Genomic DNA, 20,766 nt, shown 5'->3' on the forward strand with positions numbered 1-20,766 from the left:
CAACTTCTAGAAAATTATCCTTCTGAGAGATTAAAAAGTAGTGCAAAAGAATTAGTGTGTGTTGGAATTGCTAAGAGCAGGGGAAAATTGGGTTAGAGGAACCAACCCTTGCTGAAGTGAGATCAGGTTTGGCTGCTGTAATCTAGGCAGCAATTGCCTCTTTGCATGACAGAGCAAAGGTAAAACAGCAGAAACTGCAGCTGCTCTGGTCAAATGTGTTCAGAGAACTTCAGTGATTAGTCTAGATGGCACCAAATTATAATACCACAGTGCATATTGATAAGAAATGCTATGGAGAAATTGTTTGATTCTGTGCTCTTTTAAACTTCAGATAATCTGCAGGCTACATCTTGAATTTCTTGCTCCGTCTTTTATGAATGCTAAAAGAGACAGCTTTTGAGTAGGAGCTACGGGATTTAGCTTCTGATTATTGACCTGACCGCATCTAATATACCTATTAAGTATAACCATCCCCTGAAGGCAAACATACCCAGATGAAGAAAACATGGAACAAAGGTATATGAAAGTGGAGACAATATTGAATTAAAAAATGGGAATTCATCACCCTCCCTGATTTTTTATCTTCAAATGGACACGTTTAAATTTCACAAGGAAACTTCTTATTTTTGAAAAAAAAATACTATTTTGTGACACTATCTATTTGACTGAAATTCCAAGCAGAAAATACATTAAAAATATTTAAATACTTCTGAGAGATTGTGAAAGTTTAAAACTTTTTAAGCCTTATTCAGTATCAAACTAAATTTTAAATTCCATCTGGGGAACAGAAACTTCATGTTTTAGCTTGTACCAGTCAAACTAGCGCTAAACAGATAAAATAGGAACTTGCAATACCCTCCCCCCAAAAACATAGTTCAGCAGAGACATATTCCTGACCACAGTTTGTTTGTTTTTTTTCCCAGAACAGGAGGCTGTAATTATAAAACAAACAAACAAACAAAACCATCGAGGAAAAAAAAAATCTTTTATGAGAAAGTCGATGACTGTAGAATATGGAAAAAATGACCTTCCAAACTGAAAGGAGAAGCTGAAAGAGCCATTAATTGAAATGTCATATGAAGAATGGAGCTGGTAAGAAAAAGCAAATATTTAAAGATGAGAAATATTTAACAAGTCACTGGATTAATTTCTCTGCCAAGTTCATCAGAATCAACTATACTTCTATTTGATGTCATGGACATCAGGTAGAACCTGAATAGCCTTACTGGTATAAAACAGCCTTGGGGGGCCTCTTTAGCTCAGATGAATTTATCCAGAACAGATTTAATGCAGAAGTTCTGTCAGTGAATGTGTGTTTTTCAATGAGGTAGATCCACATCGTTGTTGAAGACAAACAATTGCATTTTATGAAAGAAAGTTATAATTGCTGTACAAATATCTGCTCATTCTTCCATCTTTTACAGCTTGATCTGATGGAGTTTCTTGTCCTAACAGAATCCAGCTCTTCTATTTCAACAAATCCCAGTGCTAAGTATGAGACACTCATGTCACTTGACATACCCAATTTTATGTCCCTTCAGTGAGCTCTTCTGAGTTTTGGTCTTCTTCACTGGTTTCTCACCATCTCCCTTCCATAGAAATATCATCGTGATTAAGCCAAAAAAAAAAAAATTAGGATCATATTGAGATTTCAAGGTGATTCCTTCTCTGTTTTCTTTGTTTCCAGCCTAATTACATAGGCTTAGCAAGTAGTTTACATTTTCATGTTTTCAAACTACCAACAAACTGTAGCATTCCTCAAATTAAAACAGCCTCATTTTTAAAAGTTTGGGTCTTACGGGGATATAACTTCATTAAAAGAAAATGGGCTGGAAATAGGTCTCCAGACAGAGCTACAAATGCTTTAAAATAATTAAGAATTCTTGTTCCTCCCAGTTCTTCCTAATGACGCAGTAGGAATGAAAGAGTTCAATGGGAAGTGGCAGTGCCCCAGTGGCAATGGATAGATGGTTCCTGCAGACTGCTCAGCACCTCTCTCCCCATTCCCCTGAAGACAGCGAGGATAATGACTGACAAGTTGGTGAAACAAGGTCTGTGCTCCTTGTTCCTCACCATACCACCACACAGACACGGGTGCAGGACCACTGCACAGTGGTGGATGTCACTGTCTGCACTGGTCCCCCCACCCTTAATTATGATTATTTCCACTGAAAGGCTCATCTTCGTTGCCTCTTTCATTGAACTAGTTTGTGGAATTAATACCTATGTTAAATACCTTAGAACATTAGCCATATATTTCAGTTCAGAATTATTTTTGTCTTTCTGTGTACTACTTTTAAGGAGGAACATAAGACACGATAATCAGATTATTTAACATGGCAGTGTATACACACTACTAGGAAATAATACTAATGACAATGTCTGTTCTATTATGTTCAATGAAAAAGATGATTTGTAAATGTTTATGGTAGTCCATGATTTAATTTAACTATAACTGAATTGGTTAAATTCACAATTTAAACTGTAGGTCATCTGTATGTACATCCTGTATTTGGACAGTTCCTATATTATTGGTATATTGATAAAATCAATGTGTTAAAATACTACATAATGGCCAGTTCGTTGGCTGAGCACTCAACACATGGCATTTTAGCAGTCAGAAAGGGAAAAAGTGAAACAATTTGCATACTTCAGTTCTGTAGCAAATGACTGCACTGACAAGGTCACCATGCCAAATTGACATCATCCACACCACATCCAATTTCTAAAAATCTTCCAATATTTGCATGGTGATGCCTGTAAAACCTCATTAAGTGTCAGACTCTTAGGGTTTTTTCCCTCTTGCCTGTTTAATAAGCAATTTATTTTTTTAATTAAGAATTCGGTATGCTTTTAATTTATACAGGAAAGAAAGCCTGAGTGCTCTGTGTTGTTTGTGGTAACATGGCTAGCTGTATAAAATGGCATTTCTTCCTCTACTATATCCATAATTGCATTTCCAAAGGTAACCCTCATTGAATCAGATAACTAGCAATTTCTTTTGTAATCAGAAGCTAATTAGGTTGTTGTTTACAGTACAAGTGATCAACAGCTTTTATTCTGGATCACACAGTGTCAAAGCTCTAATAATTTGTATTAAATGTAATAGAGATACCGTAATCAAACCAAATGTATAAAATCTTCAAAAAGGTATGCGCTATACTGGGAGGTTATTAAAATTCCTGATACTGCTTAAAATGTTTAATGTGCTGAATACAAATGATATTTTAAAGAAAGCTTTGTGGATCAAAGATGGATTTAATAATTGTAATGTTTATGAATTTGTTTTGAAAATATTTTAATTGGATAATGTCAGATTTTTGAATTATAACACTATGCTCATTACCATTTCAATAGGTTATACTATCAGTTCCTTTTGACATAAAATAATTTGATTTATTTTTTTAAAATCATGAATCTCATAATCTTTTTTCTGTTGTCACTAGTTTTCAATAATTTGATTAGCTTCCACAAGAAGAGCAACAGGAACCACATGGGCTTTGCTGGTAATGATATGCTATATATTCTTCAAAAGCATCTCTGATGCCTTTGAAAGTAATTTGCAGTTTCTTATCAGCACAGAATTAAAAAGTAATATTGTCTAATTTGTTATGTTCAGTGGCACATGGCATCCTAGAATTCTATCACATACACAGTGCTTTGAAACCTATATTATGTGACCATAATCAAGAGTACATAAGTGAATTTTAGAATTTCTGAAAGTGTTTATTATTAGCTAAGAAAAAGCTCAAAAGATGAACTTGTCAATAGGTTTAATAATCTCATAGTAAGATGTGTACTTTGCATACTCTCAAACTTCATTGCAGTTTATAAAACAGTAATTTGTACCTTATAGTTGTATTGCAAATAACTGATCCAGACATTTCAAAGCAGGCCTGTGCATAATTGTGTGAGTCTCAATGTAAATATGAAAATTCAACATGATGAACTCTTTGCTTGGTCACGTTATCTCCTACTTCCAGGAAAAACAAAATCTGATTACTGTTGATCATTTAGACATAACTGCCTGTAACAGTCACCAAGCCATCACAGTAAGGTATAAGGACAGCCGTAAGGAGAAATGTTGCCTATTTGATGACACTTAAAGCTTTAAAGAATCCCTAAATACCACAGAAAACCATCAGCCAGCAGTGGTTGTCAACGTCACTGAATGAAAACCAAAGTGTTCAAATCTTGCATACCGGCAATATTGGCATCCAAACCATTACAATGTTTAAGGAATAGGTCTTGCAAACAGTTCATCATGCCAGCAATCCCATGGGCTGCAGTAAGAACTACTATGATGAGAAAAGCCTGTCACATGGGTGAGCGTGCATGATGCTGCCTTGTAATTGGATCAACCATCCTTCCGTGTTGGTTTTAGCCATCTCAGAGATGAAACTCAGTTATCGTACCACTGCATCTTTTCCCTCTACAATGTTGTGATAAGAGAAGTAAGGCATGAAGTTCCTGTAACTTTCTGAGCTGACACTATCAGCTATGTATAAACAGATAGTGCTGTTTTAGTAGAGCAAATAAATTGTGTATCTTTTTTTATTAAGAAAAATATAATAACTGGACTATAGTATCACAACAGAAGCAGAGAAGACCAGCAGCTGTATAGCTGAACTCCTGTAGCAAAACTTGTTTCTACTGCTCATCCATGAATTTAAAGAAATATATGTTTATGAAGCTTTCACAATGGCTGCTTCTTGTTAATTTATAGAATCTTCACCCTTGTTAAGGCTAGATGATTATAATTAAAAGATAAATGTACTGTTAGAAAGTTCTATGCCACACTCTATTTTTATGAGAATTTAACTGAAAGACATACATTATACCTGTATGTGAATTATAATGGCTTCTCAGCAGGGAATGCAGAATCACTTACAGTACATAAACATTTAAAGAGGAAAATGCTAATACACTGAAAGAGTTAAACATCAGTAGCAATTTATCAAATGAGGAAGTTTCATAAAGTCCACTCTCTGGGAGAACATTCACCGTTAGACAAAAGCCTGGCATCCTTGATAGTCTGAAGTTCAATCAATTTGAAAACCAAAACTATTCAATGAGATAAATAGGATCTTAAGAAAAACTGCCATCCTCCTTCTTGGGTAAAGGCTAGAATTAACATAATTATTAAAATAATCCAACCAGCTTGCTTTACAGGCAAATTTACACACTGTCTCTTTAAAACACTGCATGCCCAAAAGCCTTTTGGGTTTGGAATGTAGCACTGCACCAAGTATTTCACAAAGCCTCTAAATATCACAAGAAGCTTTTTTAGAGAGAAAAAAAAATTTCCAGCTGACTGAAACTGTTCTAGCAGGAGTGCCTCAGCTTAGCCCCCAGACCTGGAATTCCAGATAAACAACAGAGGACAGGAAACAGATTTTTTTTTTTTTTTTTACACGTCCTTTTGTAATGCAGCTACAAGACGACTGATGAGCTTAGGAACAAACAGAGTGAGAGTGCAATTGTCATCAGAATGAGAGATGTGCTTGCGTAGAAGCTTGTAGGAAGAGCAAATGAATTCTCTGAAGATATGTGACTGGTGGAGACTCCTGCTGTGTTGTCTTTCCCAATAGCATTCTGCAAAACACAACACTTTCCTTGGTCACCATTACACATTTCCATTGCAAAATATTCAAATCTATGTCATGAAATTCATCAGTTCATGTCCCACCCTCCACAGTTACCTATATATCACAGCACAGATTGAAATATCTAAAAAGCATAAAAACAAAAGTGAAATGACAACATTTTAAAGTTAAAGGATAAAAATATCATTTATGTATAGCACCAGCACAGCATGACTCAAAAAAAAAAAAAAAAAAAAAAAAGGAATAACGTAGTAAAAAAAAAAGTGGTTCCATGTGTAAAACTTGCCCTTGTTAAACATGGCCGTTTGCTTTAGCCATCTGTGTTTACGCCAGTTTACTAAAAAAATAAAATAAAATAAATAATAATAATTTAAAAAAAAACACACACAAAAATGCAGGACCCCCAGTGAAACTGCAAGTTCTGCACAGTCAACAGAACAACTTTGATAACAAGTTACTCCTGGAGGCCAATAGATAAAATCTAATCCATGGGATCAGAAAAGATTGAGGCTTCTAGCCTATTAAATTTTTTCTTTCTTAATTTCTCTTCCCCTCATTGTGGCATTATTTACATGCCTTGTATCTTTGCTACCAATAATAAAGCAGTAGGCGTAGGCAAGTATAGATTGCTAGATTAGAGTGAACTATTTAAGTAGGAAGTGTAATGAGTATTTTTAATTGCTTATCATCCTCAGCTAAAAAAAGTAAAAATAAAATGCATGTATAATCACAGAATCGAAACAATTTAGACTGGAAGGCCATTAAGGTCATTAAATCCAATCACTCCAAGTAAAGTTGCTCATACCCTGCCTACTCTGGGTTTGAAAACATTCAGGGATGTAGCTTCCTCAGAGGGATCAAGCCTCCCCCATGCTGAAGAGACAATCAGAAAAGGTACAAGCTAGAACTATGCAGAAGTGCAGGTACCAAGAATGAGTATAGAGCATCAGTTCCCACAGAAACTAATAACTACAAAGACAGGGAGCAACTCTTGGACAGATCTTCATGCCACTTGCCCTCCCTTTGCTATCATCTGATAGGATCCTCACTGTCTGGAAGTCCTTGAGCTACAAACTGTTGGATGTACTAGGAGGCACTGAGGGACTTTTCACAATATGCTTTCTCTCATCTTATATTCAACCCTTATCATCTGTGTTTTGGAAACTGTCACAGGATGTGGGTTAAGGTGGACCAGCAAATCTGATGGCAAGCTACAGTTACATGGGCCTTCTTGTGAAAGGTCTTTAGCCAGCATGCGATGCCAGCACATCCATTAACTTTCCTGCATGCTGTTAACATAGCCTTGGTTCTTCACATGTCATTAAACTTTATTCTAGTATCTACTGGAAATTCTTAACAGAACCTAAAGATTTAGAACCGGGCTACAGAACTGCCATTGTCTGGAAACACTGTAAAACTTGGATCAGCAGAGGAGAACCTAAAATATATGGTCACATCCACTTGGTGGCTTATACTACTACAATTGGTCTTGCTGTATAGTTGGTGTTTCACATTGTAAAAATTAATTTATGTACTTCACTAATTATTAAGCATCCTGAAAGACTCAGTCCAAAGGATATGGACCGACAGACATGGAAACCGAAGTAATGTTCAGGTCTGAAAGGGGCCTTGGAGGTCAGGCTCAGAGTAGTCAAACAGCACTGGAAGGTTATTTCTCTTGGGGCTACCAGTCTGTCTTCTGATGAGAACATCAGTTCAGGCCCAAAATTGTTCGTTTTTTTTTAGTGATAGAATGATGTCCAGCATGTTTCTCTGTATTTATTAAAAGCCTTATAATCTCGTGTTCCTACAGATTATTAACTAATTATACATGCTAGGTACAATGTTAATTACCATGGGATTTGCCTAAACATGTACAGCTATTAAAATACAGTCAGCAGAAGCCATTTTGAGCCCAGTTCTGGATTTCTGAGTATGATCAATCTTTAATACTTTACAGTATCCAAACATAATCATGCAAACAAGAATATACTGTAGGGTAAGCCCATTATAATCTTGGAAGTCGTTGAGAATGTTATATTAGGGGACACACCCGTGGCCATGAAACATACAGGATCTGCACACTTACCTCATTAAGACAGAGCTCTGTATCTACAGATTCATTGGATTTCCGCTTCTTCTGTGCCTACGAACAAATGCAAAATTTATTCCCTGTACATTTACACATAGAGTAGCACAAAACAATTAGATAAAATCACAGGGGTTGTCATACTCCTATGATTTTGACAGTGATTTGCACATGATTAGTGAATACATTTTAAAAATGTAACTTCATGTTTTCCAATTACATTCACACTCTGATTTGAATTTACAACAAAACTTTAAACAGTCAGCTAAGGGTACTCAGTAATTACAATGCTGAGTGCCACCAGCTGCAAAGAACATGTTATGTTCTGTGGCCCCTTAAAAACGATGCTGGATGTTCATGAGAAGAAATTAAATACGACAGTTAAAAAGCACCATAAAAAGCACTGTATAATAACAAAAAATCTACTATATTTTTGTTTTAGGAAAATACACAACCAGCAGTATTTCATCCTTGAGAACGTATGTACTTTCTCTGTGTACTATTGCCAGAACATGAACATAGTTTTAAAATATTGCATGGCTGCTGCAGAGCACGCTACAAACAGAACATTTAATGTCTTTTAATGTATATACCTGAAAGTTAAATTGAGCTGTTTGTTTATATTATGCTCACATATTATTAAATGCATGAAAATTACTGATGATCAAAGCCTAAAAAAAGAATTTATCTTCATCCACGTCTTACAGTGAGCATCCATCCACTATGTGCTCTCCACAGTGACTGAAGCAAGAAACATCTGAGGTGGCAGCATCACACAAAATGAAAGCAATAGCGTGCACTCTGTTTAGCATCACAAGGTGCTTAATATTTCCATTGCTCAAGCAAACACGACTGGGCTGGGAGTTTTCTACTTTTCTATAATAGTAATAGCAATCCCCATGGTGCCGAAGATGTTTTTACTTAATGGTGCTGTGGTTGATTTAAGTACTCCAGTAATCTCAATATCGGTTCTTTCTTTGTATTCTCAGAAACATAAACAGCACTCTTTTACAGGAGCTTCCAGTGTTAAACGTACAATCAAATCTTGTAACAGAAGGCTTGGATTTACACAGCAAGAACTACTGACTGCACTGGGCACGTCTGACACTTCCACCTGGAAGTTTCCATGGGATTACCAATTTATTTGCTGCACAAAATGAAGACCTGAATCTCACTGTGTTGCATGCATTTTATATTTCAGCATCCTACCGGTTTTGGCAGAGCTGGTTTGAATTAAAGATGATGCGAGGAAGTGTTAAGCATTCTATTTTATACCTTACAAAAGTTCAGTTCCACGTATGGCCATTTTATTTTGTGTCTGAGAGCCATTGATGCTGCCTATGGGAAACAGACTATTCTTCAACCTAATTACTGAATTTAGAATCCAAATGGAGGAACTGAACTTCTCATTAAGAAGAACATTTTCATGATACTTTTTTATTTATAAATAAATATATTAGAGACAATTGAAAACAGCTGGGATTTAAACGAGAGCTTAGCTATAGAAAGAACGCATATTGTATATATGTTGGCAGTTTTAAAATATATGATAAAATAATAGCTCAATTAATTAATAAAAACTCTCCATGAAATCTCTCTCTTACATTCCCTTTCTTCTAATTACTACCATTAAAGTGGTTATGGTAAGCATAAATTTAACTATCTAAATGGAAAAAGAAATGCCTTGAAGTAAACTTACTGCAAGAAGCAGCAACACAGTGAAGCCTTCCTGCTGTGTTTGCAGTGGTGGTGGTTTCCACATAAATTAGGAAACTTTCTTTATTGGCAACTGGGTAGATTTCAGCTCTTAACTGACTGGCCCAAGGAAGATGGGCAAAGAAGAGGAAACTGGACTTCAGTCCTGATTTTCTCATATCCTAAACACACACTGCATTGAAACGTAAGACTCCAAAGAAGTCTCAAAGGAGGCATAAGTAGATGTTCAGATCTTAACTGTACAAACTACAAGGACAATAAAAGCTGCCTATTTCCTACTTGGTCCTTTAGTGGTAAATTCTGTTGTCCACAGAAGGGTACCTCTGTTGGAAACATTGTTCTTTGCTGCATAGGCCTGTTCTGGATTTGTGACACTGTGCTAACTACAAGGGTACCCTTGCTAGTTGGTTCCAACACTGAAGTTAAGAGTTTTTGTTCCTTCAGTACTGTGTTCCTCAAACAACAAAGGAGATAAACCACCTTTGTTTTGTTTATATGCAGTAAAATCTTCCTTTGCTTCATTCTGCTAGATAAAGTACAGAAGCTGAAACATATTTACTATTGAGGACACAGTTTTAAGGGTAAAATCAACAGCTAGAAACAAAATCAACATGAGAAAAAAAAAAGAAAAGAAAAAAAAAGGCTTTTCAATCACTTTGATCAATATTCCATAGCTTTAGTTTGGAAGGTAGTACTTCTCTGTATCCATGCATGTACTTAGTATAGTTATTCTAACATCAACAACACTTATACACTAGCAATTTCTATTACAAAGTTCTTCCTTAGAATTGAGAAGTAATTTTAATAGTCAGGCAGGCTTTTCTCCTATCAAAACAGAAAGAACAATATCTTCCATTTAAAAATACAGCAAAAATGTAGCCTTTTTTGGGGGGGAAAGACAGAGGTAAAGAAAAAATATCACTTTGAGGATGAGACGAGACATTATATGCCAAGTTTCAAATTGGAAGAGTACATTTTTACTGTTGAGTTATAAACCTGTAAAAACGGGTTATAATGGAAATGCTGGCATAGGCTGCACTCCTGTAATACAGCAGTGCATCACTAAATCACAAGTAACGGCAAGAAAACCCTATGTGTTGAAGAGTGCTATAGAAAGCATATGTCCTGTAATTACAACCTAAGGGGAAAATTCTTCCTGCCTCTCTACAAAGGGCTCTACATGTAGCAGAGCTGCTGTATTTGTTCTGTGTTGAGAGAATGCCCAATCTGAAGCAAAAAATCAGGAGTTGGATGTTATGCTGATTGCCTTGGTGCAAATATACCCAAATGGGTCGACATGCATTTGAATTATGAAGGATATTCTCAGCCACTGGATATTTACTCTACAACATCTTCCATTATCCTAAAAAATTAAACAATAGAAATGTGTGCCCATCGTGTACAGCTGCAAACTATTCTCACAGGGAGTATCTATGCCATCAACAAATTTGGGAAATGAGAGCTGTTCATTATGCAAGATTCTAAAGATTCACCACCAAACCCCCATCTCGGGTCCCCTGTGTGCCTAACATACGGGCAAAGAGGGTATCTTGAAATGTGCTGGAAACACCTAATTCCACAGGAGTAAAATATCACACACAAATGCCAAGTAAGTCTGTGTTCAATCTTACATTTATTTTTATTTTTTATAAAGCTCTTATTGCTGACAAGAAAATCTACAGGAATTTCATCATTAAACAGAAGACAAGCAGAGTCGGGCTGGTAAAAATAATAATATATGTATATATATATATTATATATACATATACATAAAACTGTGAAAGAAAAGCAACTTAAAGTAACTGGTTAAACATATGGAAAGTGGTATGAATCTCTTCCACTAAGGTAAAATAGCATTTGCTAATGACATATTCAGCTGTGACATACCTCTAACTGTAAAATGAAGTTATGCAAGATGAGCTGACACTCACCCTGGCTTTGCAGGGAACTATAATTCAGTAATGTGGGCTACTCCAACAAATCTGCCCCCATACTGCCAACAATCTTGCACTCACTTAAGCTTTTATATTCAGCAAAAATGAACATCTGCTTTTACAGAGAATCTTATCACTGCTGTAGCACAAGCAACAGATGATATTTAGAGAGAATCATATTCACGTACCTCATGATGAGCTCTGCATGTTACAGAGCTCATCAACACTGTACATTAGTCACACAAGCCTTGTTTTGGCCTTCACAAATTTTAGCTTTTAATACTCAAAGTAAGGTGTTGGACTCAGTCAAAGGTTGGTAAAGAAACTACCTGCATGTCCAGAAAAGAAAACACTCTCTCGCCTAGAAGCAAAATTCTACTTCTCTTTCCTAGAAAGAAGGGGGAATTGGGACCAGGAGGGTAACTAGTTGTTTTCTCAAAGGAATACTACTTATAGAGAGATTTCTTCTCCAGCCTCCATTAAGGGTTTACTTAAAATGGAATCTGTGGGCCTACATGTAACCCTCTAATCCCAATGTCTCCTAAATGAGTTCATTTGTATGTTCTTGCTCAGACTCACCACACTCTAACGTAGTCTTCTCTTGCCCTGCTCCTAAAACCATCATAAGATCTCCCAAACCTAATAACTCTCTTCTTTCCATCCCCCAAATCCCTCTATCTCCATCCTTTGAAGACACTATAGTCCTGGATTTATGCCCCTAAATGATATCTTGCAATTATGAATGCAGTTTCTACAAATCACAGCACTATATGGATAATAAATGCATTAAACATCGTGGCAGTATCTCATCAGGAGTCAGTAGGCACATTATTTATGGCTTGTCATCCAGCAGTATTTTTATATATCCACTATAGCATGCATATCTATGTTACTCACAGCAAGCAAAAGGTCTGACTGGGGACTTCTCCAAATGGAGGTGAGCTTTAATTTGGAGGGAGGGGAGAGAAGGAGAAGCATGTAAAGGGAACTGAATGCACTGGACCTGAATGCAAAGAGGGATGGAGTGAGCATCTGAGCTCAAAAAACAGTCCCTTGCTGTCAGCTACACACTTTGGGCCTTGTGTGCTTTATGGAACTTATTGCTTAGACACTGCAGTGAGAGACAACAGAAGTATCATTATGATAGGTATCTGTTATATGGGCTGTTTTTTCACATAATTTTAATGAATGTGCCTCTGTCCTCTCCTGAGATGCCTGGTTAGTTATGCTCATATTAACGAGGCTTTCTGAAGAAGAGGGACAAACTTCCCAGAATACATCCTTCAAATGTCCACCCTTCTGAAGCAGCTCTAACAAATGAGTGTGCATGTTCTTTTTGTTCTCTTCTTGTGTTGATTAGAGAGATTTACTATGCAACTAAGCTGTTTTTCAAGCAGCAGGACACAAACAATAAGCAGAGAAACATACAGACTGTAAAAATGCAATCAGTTTAACTCTTCTGTGCTTACTAAGTGGCAGGTGCATCTATCACAACTGTCAATAGTATTTTCTTATTAGCACAGCTGTCCTATGCCACACTGGAGTGTAAATTACTTTCAACAAGGAAGACTTACAAGAGTAAACAAAGTGCAGGTCAGAGATGTAGGCCACTAAAATAAGGATCCAATTCAGCATAGAATAATTCTAAATACCATCCCAAACAGCCAGGGTGCAAACATATTTAAGCTTTAGAAACAATCAGCTTTGCACAATCCTACAACAAAGAAGTCAGATCCTTTTTTTTCTGCTTGTTATTCTTTCTTTTTCTTTTGTGAACCAGCTCTAAAGATGCACGCTTGGGATATAAAATTATCAGTGGTCATTCTGCATAAAAGCACCACATTTCTGTCATCCCACTTTGTACAGTGAATAAAATCTTTTCAAAGTAAGCATTACCAAGACACTGCTGGCAATAGTCTCCAAAGCTACATAGATAATACCCAGCACTGTAAGAACAAAATCACAAGTTTTTCAGCTGGGAGACATTAAATAAAACAAACCCATTTTCCCCTTGTGCACAAACATGCACGGGGGAACCAACCACACATACAGAGCTTTACAGGCTGCTATAGTTTATCAGCCACTCTGTTCAGATCCCACCATCTCCAACACTAATCTCCTGTCCCTACAGTTTTGCACCTGTCCTTACAAATACACAACTTGTCCCTGTTTTCCTATGAGAGTCTGCTTTCTCAGGGTTTCCCCCGGCAGCTCTGCCACAGCTGGTCCAGGCAGCGGGATGCCAGCAGCCCTGAGCACTGCTCGATGCCATCAGCCACCCACTGCTCTGCCAGCTCAAGCATTCAGACATCAGGGGCCCGGCCTGACCCCAGCCACAGACAGCTGCTTAATGGGCAACATGGCACAGTGACAGAGCTACCCAGCTCACCTTCAGAGAGCTCTGGCTTTCTTAAGGCAACACTCATTGCATTTACAATCTCCACTTATCCCTCAGCTGCTCTTGCTGATTTTGAGTGCTTTATGAATCTGAGAAACAGCTGATAATGTCCAGTGCAAGTAGAGGAAGACCTTCTTCGTCCAACTTCTTCAATCTTAAAATGATGAGAAAATTTGACTGAGGGAAGAGGGGTAGAAGTAAGCCTCCCAAAAGGAGCAGAAACAAGGTGGGAAAAGAGGAAAGATGACCTGTAGTACGAACTACTTCTTGACCATTTCCAGATCTGTTATGTTAATAAAGATGAGGTCTACCTAAACCCCATACCTCACTGCACATTTATGGCTAGGACAACATGGCATAAAAACTGCCTAGCAGCAATTTCTAAGGTTTTATAAAACACAGATCCTATCAAAAATACCAAACTGATCAAACAGCTTACAAGGACCAGACACAGAGATCTTCAAATATTTATTTCAAGCAATTAGTCTCCCAGTGAGCACAGTACAAAATATGACACCCAGCCAAGTCAACTGAACTGCCTGACTTACCTTTCATGGCAGTACAGTAACTTGTTACAATTTTGTTTTCGTGTTCAGTCATTCATTTCTCTGAGTAAAATGGATTTCTGTAGTCCTAGATTCCTGCTTCCTATTTTTAGGAGATATTATGCAATTTTCCTAATATGATATTTTTATGGATTTGCCTCAAGCAAATGTTTTTGCATTAAGAAGGGCAGAGGAGAAAATAGAATACTAAAAAGCATAGACGGAATAAGTTCCGTTAGGTTAATATCTCAACGGCCTAGGCTACCTCGGCTTCCTTTTTTTTTGTTTTCTCTGTTTAAAAAACTGAACAGCCATGTAATCCAAAAATGAGTTGTTTGAGATTTCATTATTAAAACCCACTTCCCTAGTGATTTACCACAACTATCAGCCCAGTGCCATACGTAGCTGTTAGAGGTAGCATCTGGCTGTTGCGCATCGAACAGCATCTAAAGAACAGAAACATGAACATAAAGTCATTACAATCCCGGTTAAAAGACATCCTCAGCTTTTAATTTTGAACAAAGGTAAGCCGCTGAAGAAGTACAGATCCCACATCGCTTCCCTAGGCTGGAGTGTGTGCCCTTGCGTGTCCAAATATGCAAACAAAGTTGTTCTGTTTGGCAGCAGGTGAAGTGCCTACCTCCCCTATTAGACCAGGCTACGTGGTGCACTGGAGTGTGCTGTAAACACTCCTGAGCAGCTGTCAGCCACGGCTACGAAGGGACTGAAAGCAGCTCAGCCAGAACAGCACAGACCTGCACTGTGCTAATGAGCCTTGAAAGAGGCACCATGCTAATGCAGCCGCCGCGCTGCCTTTCCTACATCTGCGTGTGCCGCGGCAGGCAGGAGGGTGCAGGAGGCTGCACCGGGCTCCTCTGTGCTGGGCAGGATTGTACCAAGCACTGCTCACAGGCACATTACGACTTGAGCAGCTGAGGGGATGGTGCCCAGCCAGGACTCTGCTAGAAAAAGATCAGGAGCCTGGCAAGCCCAAAGGGAGAGAGGGCTCAGTGGGGAAGCCCTGACAGTGCCATACCGTCTGGCCTCGTGAGACATCCAGCCCCAGGCTGTCAGGAGGTGGAAGGAATAAAGAGAAGGAGGTCACACGTTGCCACCAAGCTCCGGCAGCAGGACCAGGGGTGCCATCCTCTGGTTCTGCAGCTGGAAGGAAAGATCAGGCAAGCTTGCCTGAACACCAGCCGGCACGAGGCCTTGAGCACTGAGCATTACATGGAGCGTCCTTTCGTGCTATGCCAACCTGAAGCAACTGATATTATTGCTGGTTTCTTGAGCACTGTGTTCACTCATGAATTTTAAAGGCAAGGGAAGAAGAGAATAACCATGAACATCTGCTTTTGGTTAAGCGACTAAGCATGCTCAAGATTTTTGTCTTTATTAACCATATGTGTGTGTGTGTTGTGAGTGCAGAGAAAACACAGTGCTAAGAAAATGGAGTGGTCAGCCTTAAAAGGGTTTAGAAAACACTTCAGATAACAAGGTATTTGCTGCAATTACAGGGAGGGAAAGCAAAGGCTGCAGATACTGAAGTAACCTTGCACAGAAAGACAGAAAAATTAGCCAGATAGCTGAGGTGCCCATGACATAACTATGCCCTCCCCTCCACAGCTACATGGCTATGCCTGTAACTGAGTGCCATTTAATCATTACATGATTTAGAGATTGTTTTTTTTTCTTTAAAAAAAAAAAAAAAAAGCAATTCACTCCTGAACAGCTGTGATTTGGATTAATTGGTGAATTTTGCATTTTTGGCACTGTTTGCTCTTCAGAAGTGCCACTAAAATAAAAATTTTAAGCATTTTCTCCCTCTTCTTCTAATCCTGTAGCCGAGTTCTGCAGGTGCACAGATGAATCCTCGGAACTTGTGGGGCTGAAATTCTAGTGAACTTGCTGCAGTACTTCCCTCAGTAGCCACATTGTTTTTAACACTGAAAATACCATTCTGATAGTTTTATTACTAGAAAGATTATTTTTAAGGAATGCAATCAGGTTTACCAAGGTGACACTACCACAAAAACAGGCTGCAGCATACCGTGTTTTTGATAGAAACCTATTTCACAAGAATTTAGCAAGAGACACACACATAGCAATGAAAATTTCACCCAAATAGTCTATGTTTTAGCAAAATTCAAAGTCACTATACACAGGATTTTTTTTTTAATGTGAAAAGTAAGACAACTTTAAGCAAAGGTGCTAGCTGTGCATAAAACAATCTGTTCATATTTTCATTATAAATTATATCTTTCTCTCCACTTTTGAACAAAGGTATTCAAATTCTCTGGTAAGTATTCCTGATTAAGAAATTCTGGCATCATAAAAGTGAATTAACATCATACAATTTTAATCATTGCCATTTTATTTTCTGTAATAAGATTAAGTTTCACCAGATTTATGTGATGGCTGAAGAAAAAAAAAATCCAGTTGGTCTTAACACCAGATATCAATTAGCTAAGCTAGACCGTGGTATTTCCTATCAAATTCCTAAACTTTATCAAAAGGCCCTTGCAGTATGGATGTTAAAACTCAATACTTGCAAGAGACTGTGATGTAGCATTCTACCTGTCAATATACACTTCATTCTTCCCTCATTTGAGTGGAGGAGAGAAAAATCAAACCTTCCCTCTAACTATTCGGAATGAAATCCTAACATCATTTCCTCTTAATGGACTACACCATAGCATGCAATACTTTAATGTATTATATGATAGTGGCCTTCCTCATATCCATTATTTGCACAATGCTCTCACACACAACAGTTGCACTGTAGTTAATGAAGCTATTCAAATAAGTAGAGAAACTTTTCTCTAAGCCAACAGAACCATGACCTTATTAGAAAGATGCCTTATTCTTTACTGGCCTGATCCCACAGTACCAACAGGAAATCTCCAGTGGCCAGGCAGCAGCAAGTGAAAGCACAAAGTAACTTCCTAACATCTTCTGCAAGTATGGCCTCAAATTTGAGCTTAGGGAAGTATTAAGAAACATTTTTCCATAAATAAAATGATTTTATAGAAACAAAAAGTATTGAGAATTTCAGATGTTTAATAATTATAGCCATGTTAAAACAATTCTGAGCCTATAATAACCAGATTATGCAAATAATTATCAGATTATGCAAAACTGTATTCACAGGATATGATCCTGTTTTGTTTCAACACAACAAATTATCCACAGAGGAACAGAAGGCTTACATTTATATTTACATTTAATAAGCCAGAAAATATAAATAGAGGAATACTAATAATGCACGTAATGGAGATCAGTGGTATCATTTTGGGTATATTTTGCAAGGTTTCCATAGTAAACAGGAAGAAGCTTTTGAAGATTTATTTTGAGTAGCTTGCCTACTTTTTGAAGTATTATGTTGTGGCAGACTGGATAGTTCAGGAGATTATTAATGGGATATACAGCCTTATATTTCTAGGAAGCTAGTTTAATCTAGCTCAGGTCAATACTAACAACTATTATGTAGTATTTTTGAAATGACAAGGTGGTTCTGGAGCACTTCTCTTAAGAGGACAGGTCCAATGCACAAAAGTGCCACTCATTTGCACCTCACGCAGCACACTCCATCAAAGAGGCTAGGGAATTAATGGGAAGTTGGTTTATAACATTGCAAAGCACTCAGGATGTTTCCCCATGCCCCTCATTTCCCTTTCTGTGAGATAAGCTGCTCTGTTAAAAAGGGACAGTACTCCCGTATCCACAGCTTTTTCTACTTCCACTGTAAACCCTACAAAGGAAAATCATGAAGGTGCCCTATGCTACCACATTTCAACATGCTTTAGTGAGACTCCAGGGAGACATTAGAAGGTTTCACCTAGAAAAACAACTTGAGAGTGCTATCTGTAAAGAATCTTGACAGATGATGTTTGGCAGCAAGTATTTCCCTGAATTTTCAATGGTATTATTAACAGTTCTGGACTGAGAAAACAGCACCCAGTTACTTGTTTGTTTGGTTTTTTTTTTGATCTTCCTATTCATGCACCTAATACTTGCATGCATCAGCTTTGTCTTCCTAGCAAGATTCAGTGTCAATAAACCATCATCAAGCTTCCCTAGAGATAACATTTTAAAAAAATACATCTAGATGTGTGTAGACTACAGCAACACTATGGCTTCTTGCATTACCCTGCCTCTAGGAGTAATAAATACCAGTGTGTGGAAAGTCAGAACCAAGAGCATTATTGAGATAAGGGATGAGTACAATGCAGACTCTGTCTATTGTACATTAATGTACATATAATGAAGACCACATAGGCACACCTGGACTTACACTGTGTATTGAGCTGTCCCAGTGACAAGTGAGTTAAAATATTGAAGAGATGCCATGTTTAGTGGCCAAGATGGAATTAGCCTCTCTAGTATTCGAGAACAGCGTCAAAAAGGGATCTGGGGTATCACTATGCTGTTCAAACTCACTGACAGAATAGGACATAGCATTTCTGATATGCTGTGCATGGATGAACATAATTGCAGTAAAACAGGCTTTGTAGTAACAAAGGGCAGCAGACGATGAATGTGGATTGCAGTGCATACGAGCAGATGCGTCTCACTGGCTCAGAGATTATTTGTAGTTGCAGTTTTGCCAGTTGCTCTCTTTAAATGTTCATGAAACACCAGAGTCTAGTCTCATGTTACACTAGCACGAGCCAGCATGACCTGTATTTCAGGGGCTATCCATGGGATGCTCAGCTTCCAAAGAACAGGGCTCTTCCACAAAGGGGACTTATCAAAGAGTTGTCAGTACTGCTTCTAAATACAACACTGTATCTCAGTCATCAGCCTGAAGGTGAAAAGCCTCTGCTTAATTAATAGTTCGTAAGTATCCTCATTAAGCTCATAAACTGGGTATAGACTGTGTGTGGTTTTTATCTAAACCTTTTCAGTTGTGCTTGTAACAATCGGGATTTCTCATCTGCAAATAACCATGGCTGAATGCTCAGGAATAATCAGGAAATCTTAATTAAAAGTAATAGGGGTTAGGCTGACTCTTGATGAGAGCACGATTCTGCAAATAGTTGCAAGAATATGCCTAACTGATGGAGTTCAAAACACGACAAACGAACAACTTCTGAATTCACATTTGACTTCTGAAATTGTATGCAGGATGCTCCCTGCAGGAACAAATCCCTAAATTTGCCCTCAGAAGTGGGTAAGTACAGTGCATATGCAACTGAAGGGTGGAAAATAGCACACTGACATTGAACATTTATTTCCAATACTCTCCAAGAATTTAATTTAAGAGACCTGCAACTCTTAATTCGGTACCTTTTCTAGAAGAGGGCAAGCCATTGTAAAAAACATACTAAATGAACACTGTTGATCAGAAAAGTTCTGATTAAACAACTTCTACACATGCATACATAGGATTCGTGCAGACATAAATTTCGGAACAAGTTTTCACAGATACTTGTAACTGCTTTGCATTCACCTGTGCACGCTTAGTTTATATACCCATTTACCCAAATCACTGCATGAATCAGATTACTACAGCTGCAGGTAGCTATTTAGGTCCAACCTGGTACACATCTTACCTGCCATGCACATAACAAATTTGACTGCACATATTTCAAATCTGAGCATGAATTCAGTACATCCAAATGTTTATGTGCATGTGGTAATGCATATCTGGCCTTGAAGTAGAGGCAACTTGAGGCTTCTGAAAATGTCAATCTGCCAAAAGAAAAAGTAGTACCGTGTAATGCAGTATTTAGCAAATTACTGCCCTGAATACCTAATTCTGTTTTAAGAAAGACATGAGGGAGGATAATCCTATAATTCGTCAGGATACATGCCGAGCAAATCTATGAAAAAATAACCTGCATTATGCACAACATCTAGTCTGTTTAAAAGATCACAGAAATTGGCTCACAGGAAGAGCTAAGCACAACAGAGGACTTAACCTGAGGTGGGATTATTAGGCCAACTCCACTGATTACAACTACAATTTGGTGTGAAACAGCTAGGCTCTCATTCTCCAAAGTACAGGCTGAAATAAACATTTTGAACTCCCATTGATTTTGAAGACAAGGAACTGAAATGGGTGACAGCATCTTCTGTTCCAGAACTCAATAGCAAGTTGAAAAACATTGTAGAGTAGATGGTTTAAGGGTAACTTAGAGATCTATTATTCAGGTGAGACAGCTGATTAGAAGTCACAGGAATACAAAGTAAGTAGGAGATAAAAGGTGTGATTTATTTCCAGTATCTGATTACAAATCTACAGTGAAGACTATAAGTAAAATGAGCAGACAAGTTAAAAGCAGAATAAAAATGCATTTATTTTTAGATGTTTTGTTACCATTAATATTTTTATTAAGACTATATATTAGCCAATTTGGTTAAAAGGACGTATGTCATTTCCTGTTGTACAAACTTGGTCTGACCACTTGAAAGATTTAGGTATGCTACTGAAAGGGTTCCGAACTACAGTTCTTCAACAGTATACTATTTTTTC

General features: G+C 37.7%; 1 protein-coding gene across 1 annotated transcript in view; it reads right to left on the reverse strand.

Annotated features, from left to right (window-relative positions):
• Positions 1-974: 974 nt before the first annotated feature.
• GFRA1 (GDNF family receptor alpha 1) overlaps positions 975-20,766 on the reverse strand; it is a 142,577-nt gene continuing 122,785 nt past the window's right edge. The window contains exons 8-9 of the mRNA XM_032190739.1: positions 7,696-7,752; positions 975-5,595 (exon numbers count right to left, since the gene is read on the reverse strand). Of these exons, the coding sequence (XP_032046630.1) occupies positions 5,434-5,595; positions 7,696-7,752 (219 nt within the window). The 3' untranslated portion in view covers positions 975-5,433. The remainder of the gene's footprint in view (positions 5,596-7,695; positions 7,753-20,766) is intronic.

This window comes from Aythya fuligula, chromosome 7 (genome assembly GCF_009819795.1).
Source record: "Aythya fuligula isolate bAytFul2 chromosome 7, bAytFul2.pri, whole genome shotgun sequence".
In the NCBI taxonomy this organism is placed as follows: domain Eukaryota; kingdom Metazoa; phylum Chordata; class Aves; order Anseriformes; family Anatidae; genus Aythya; species Aythya fuligula.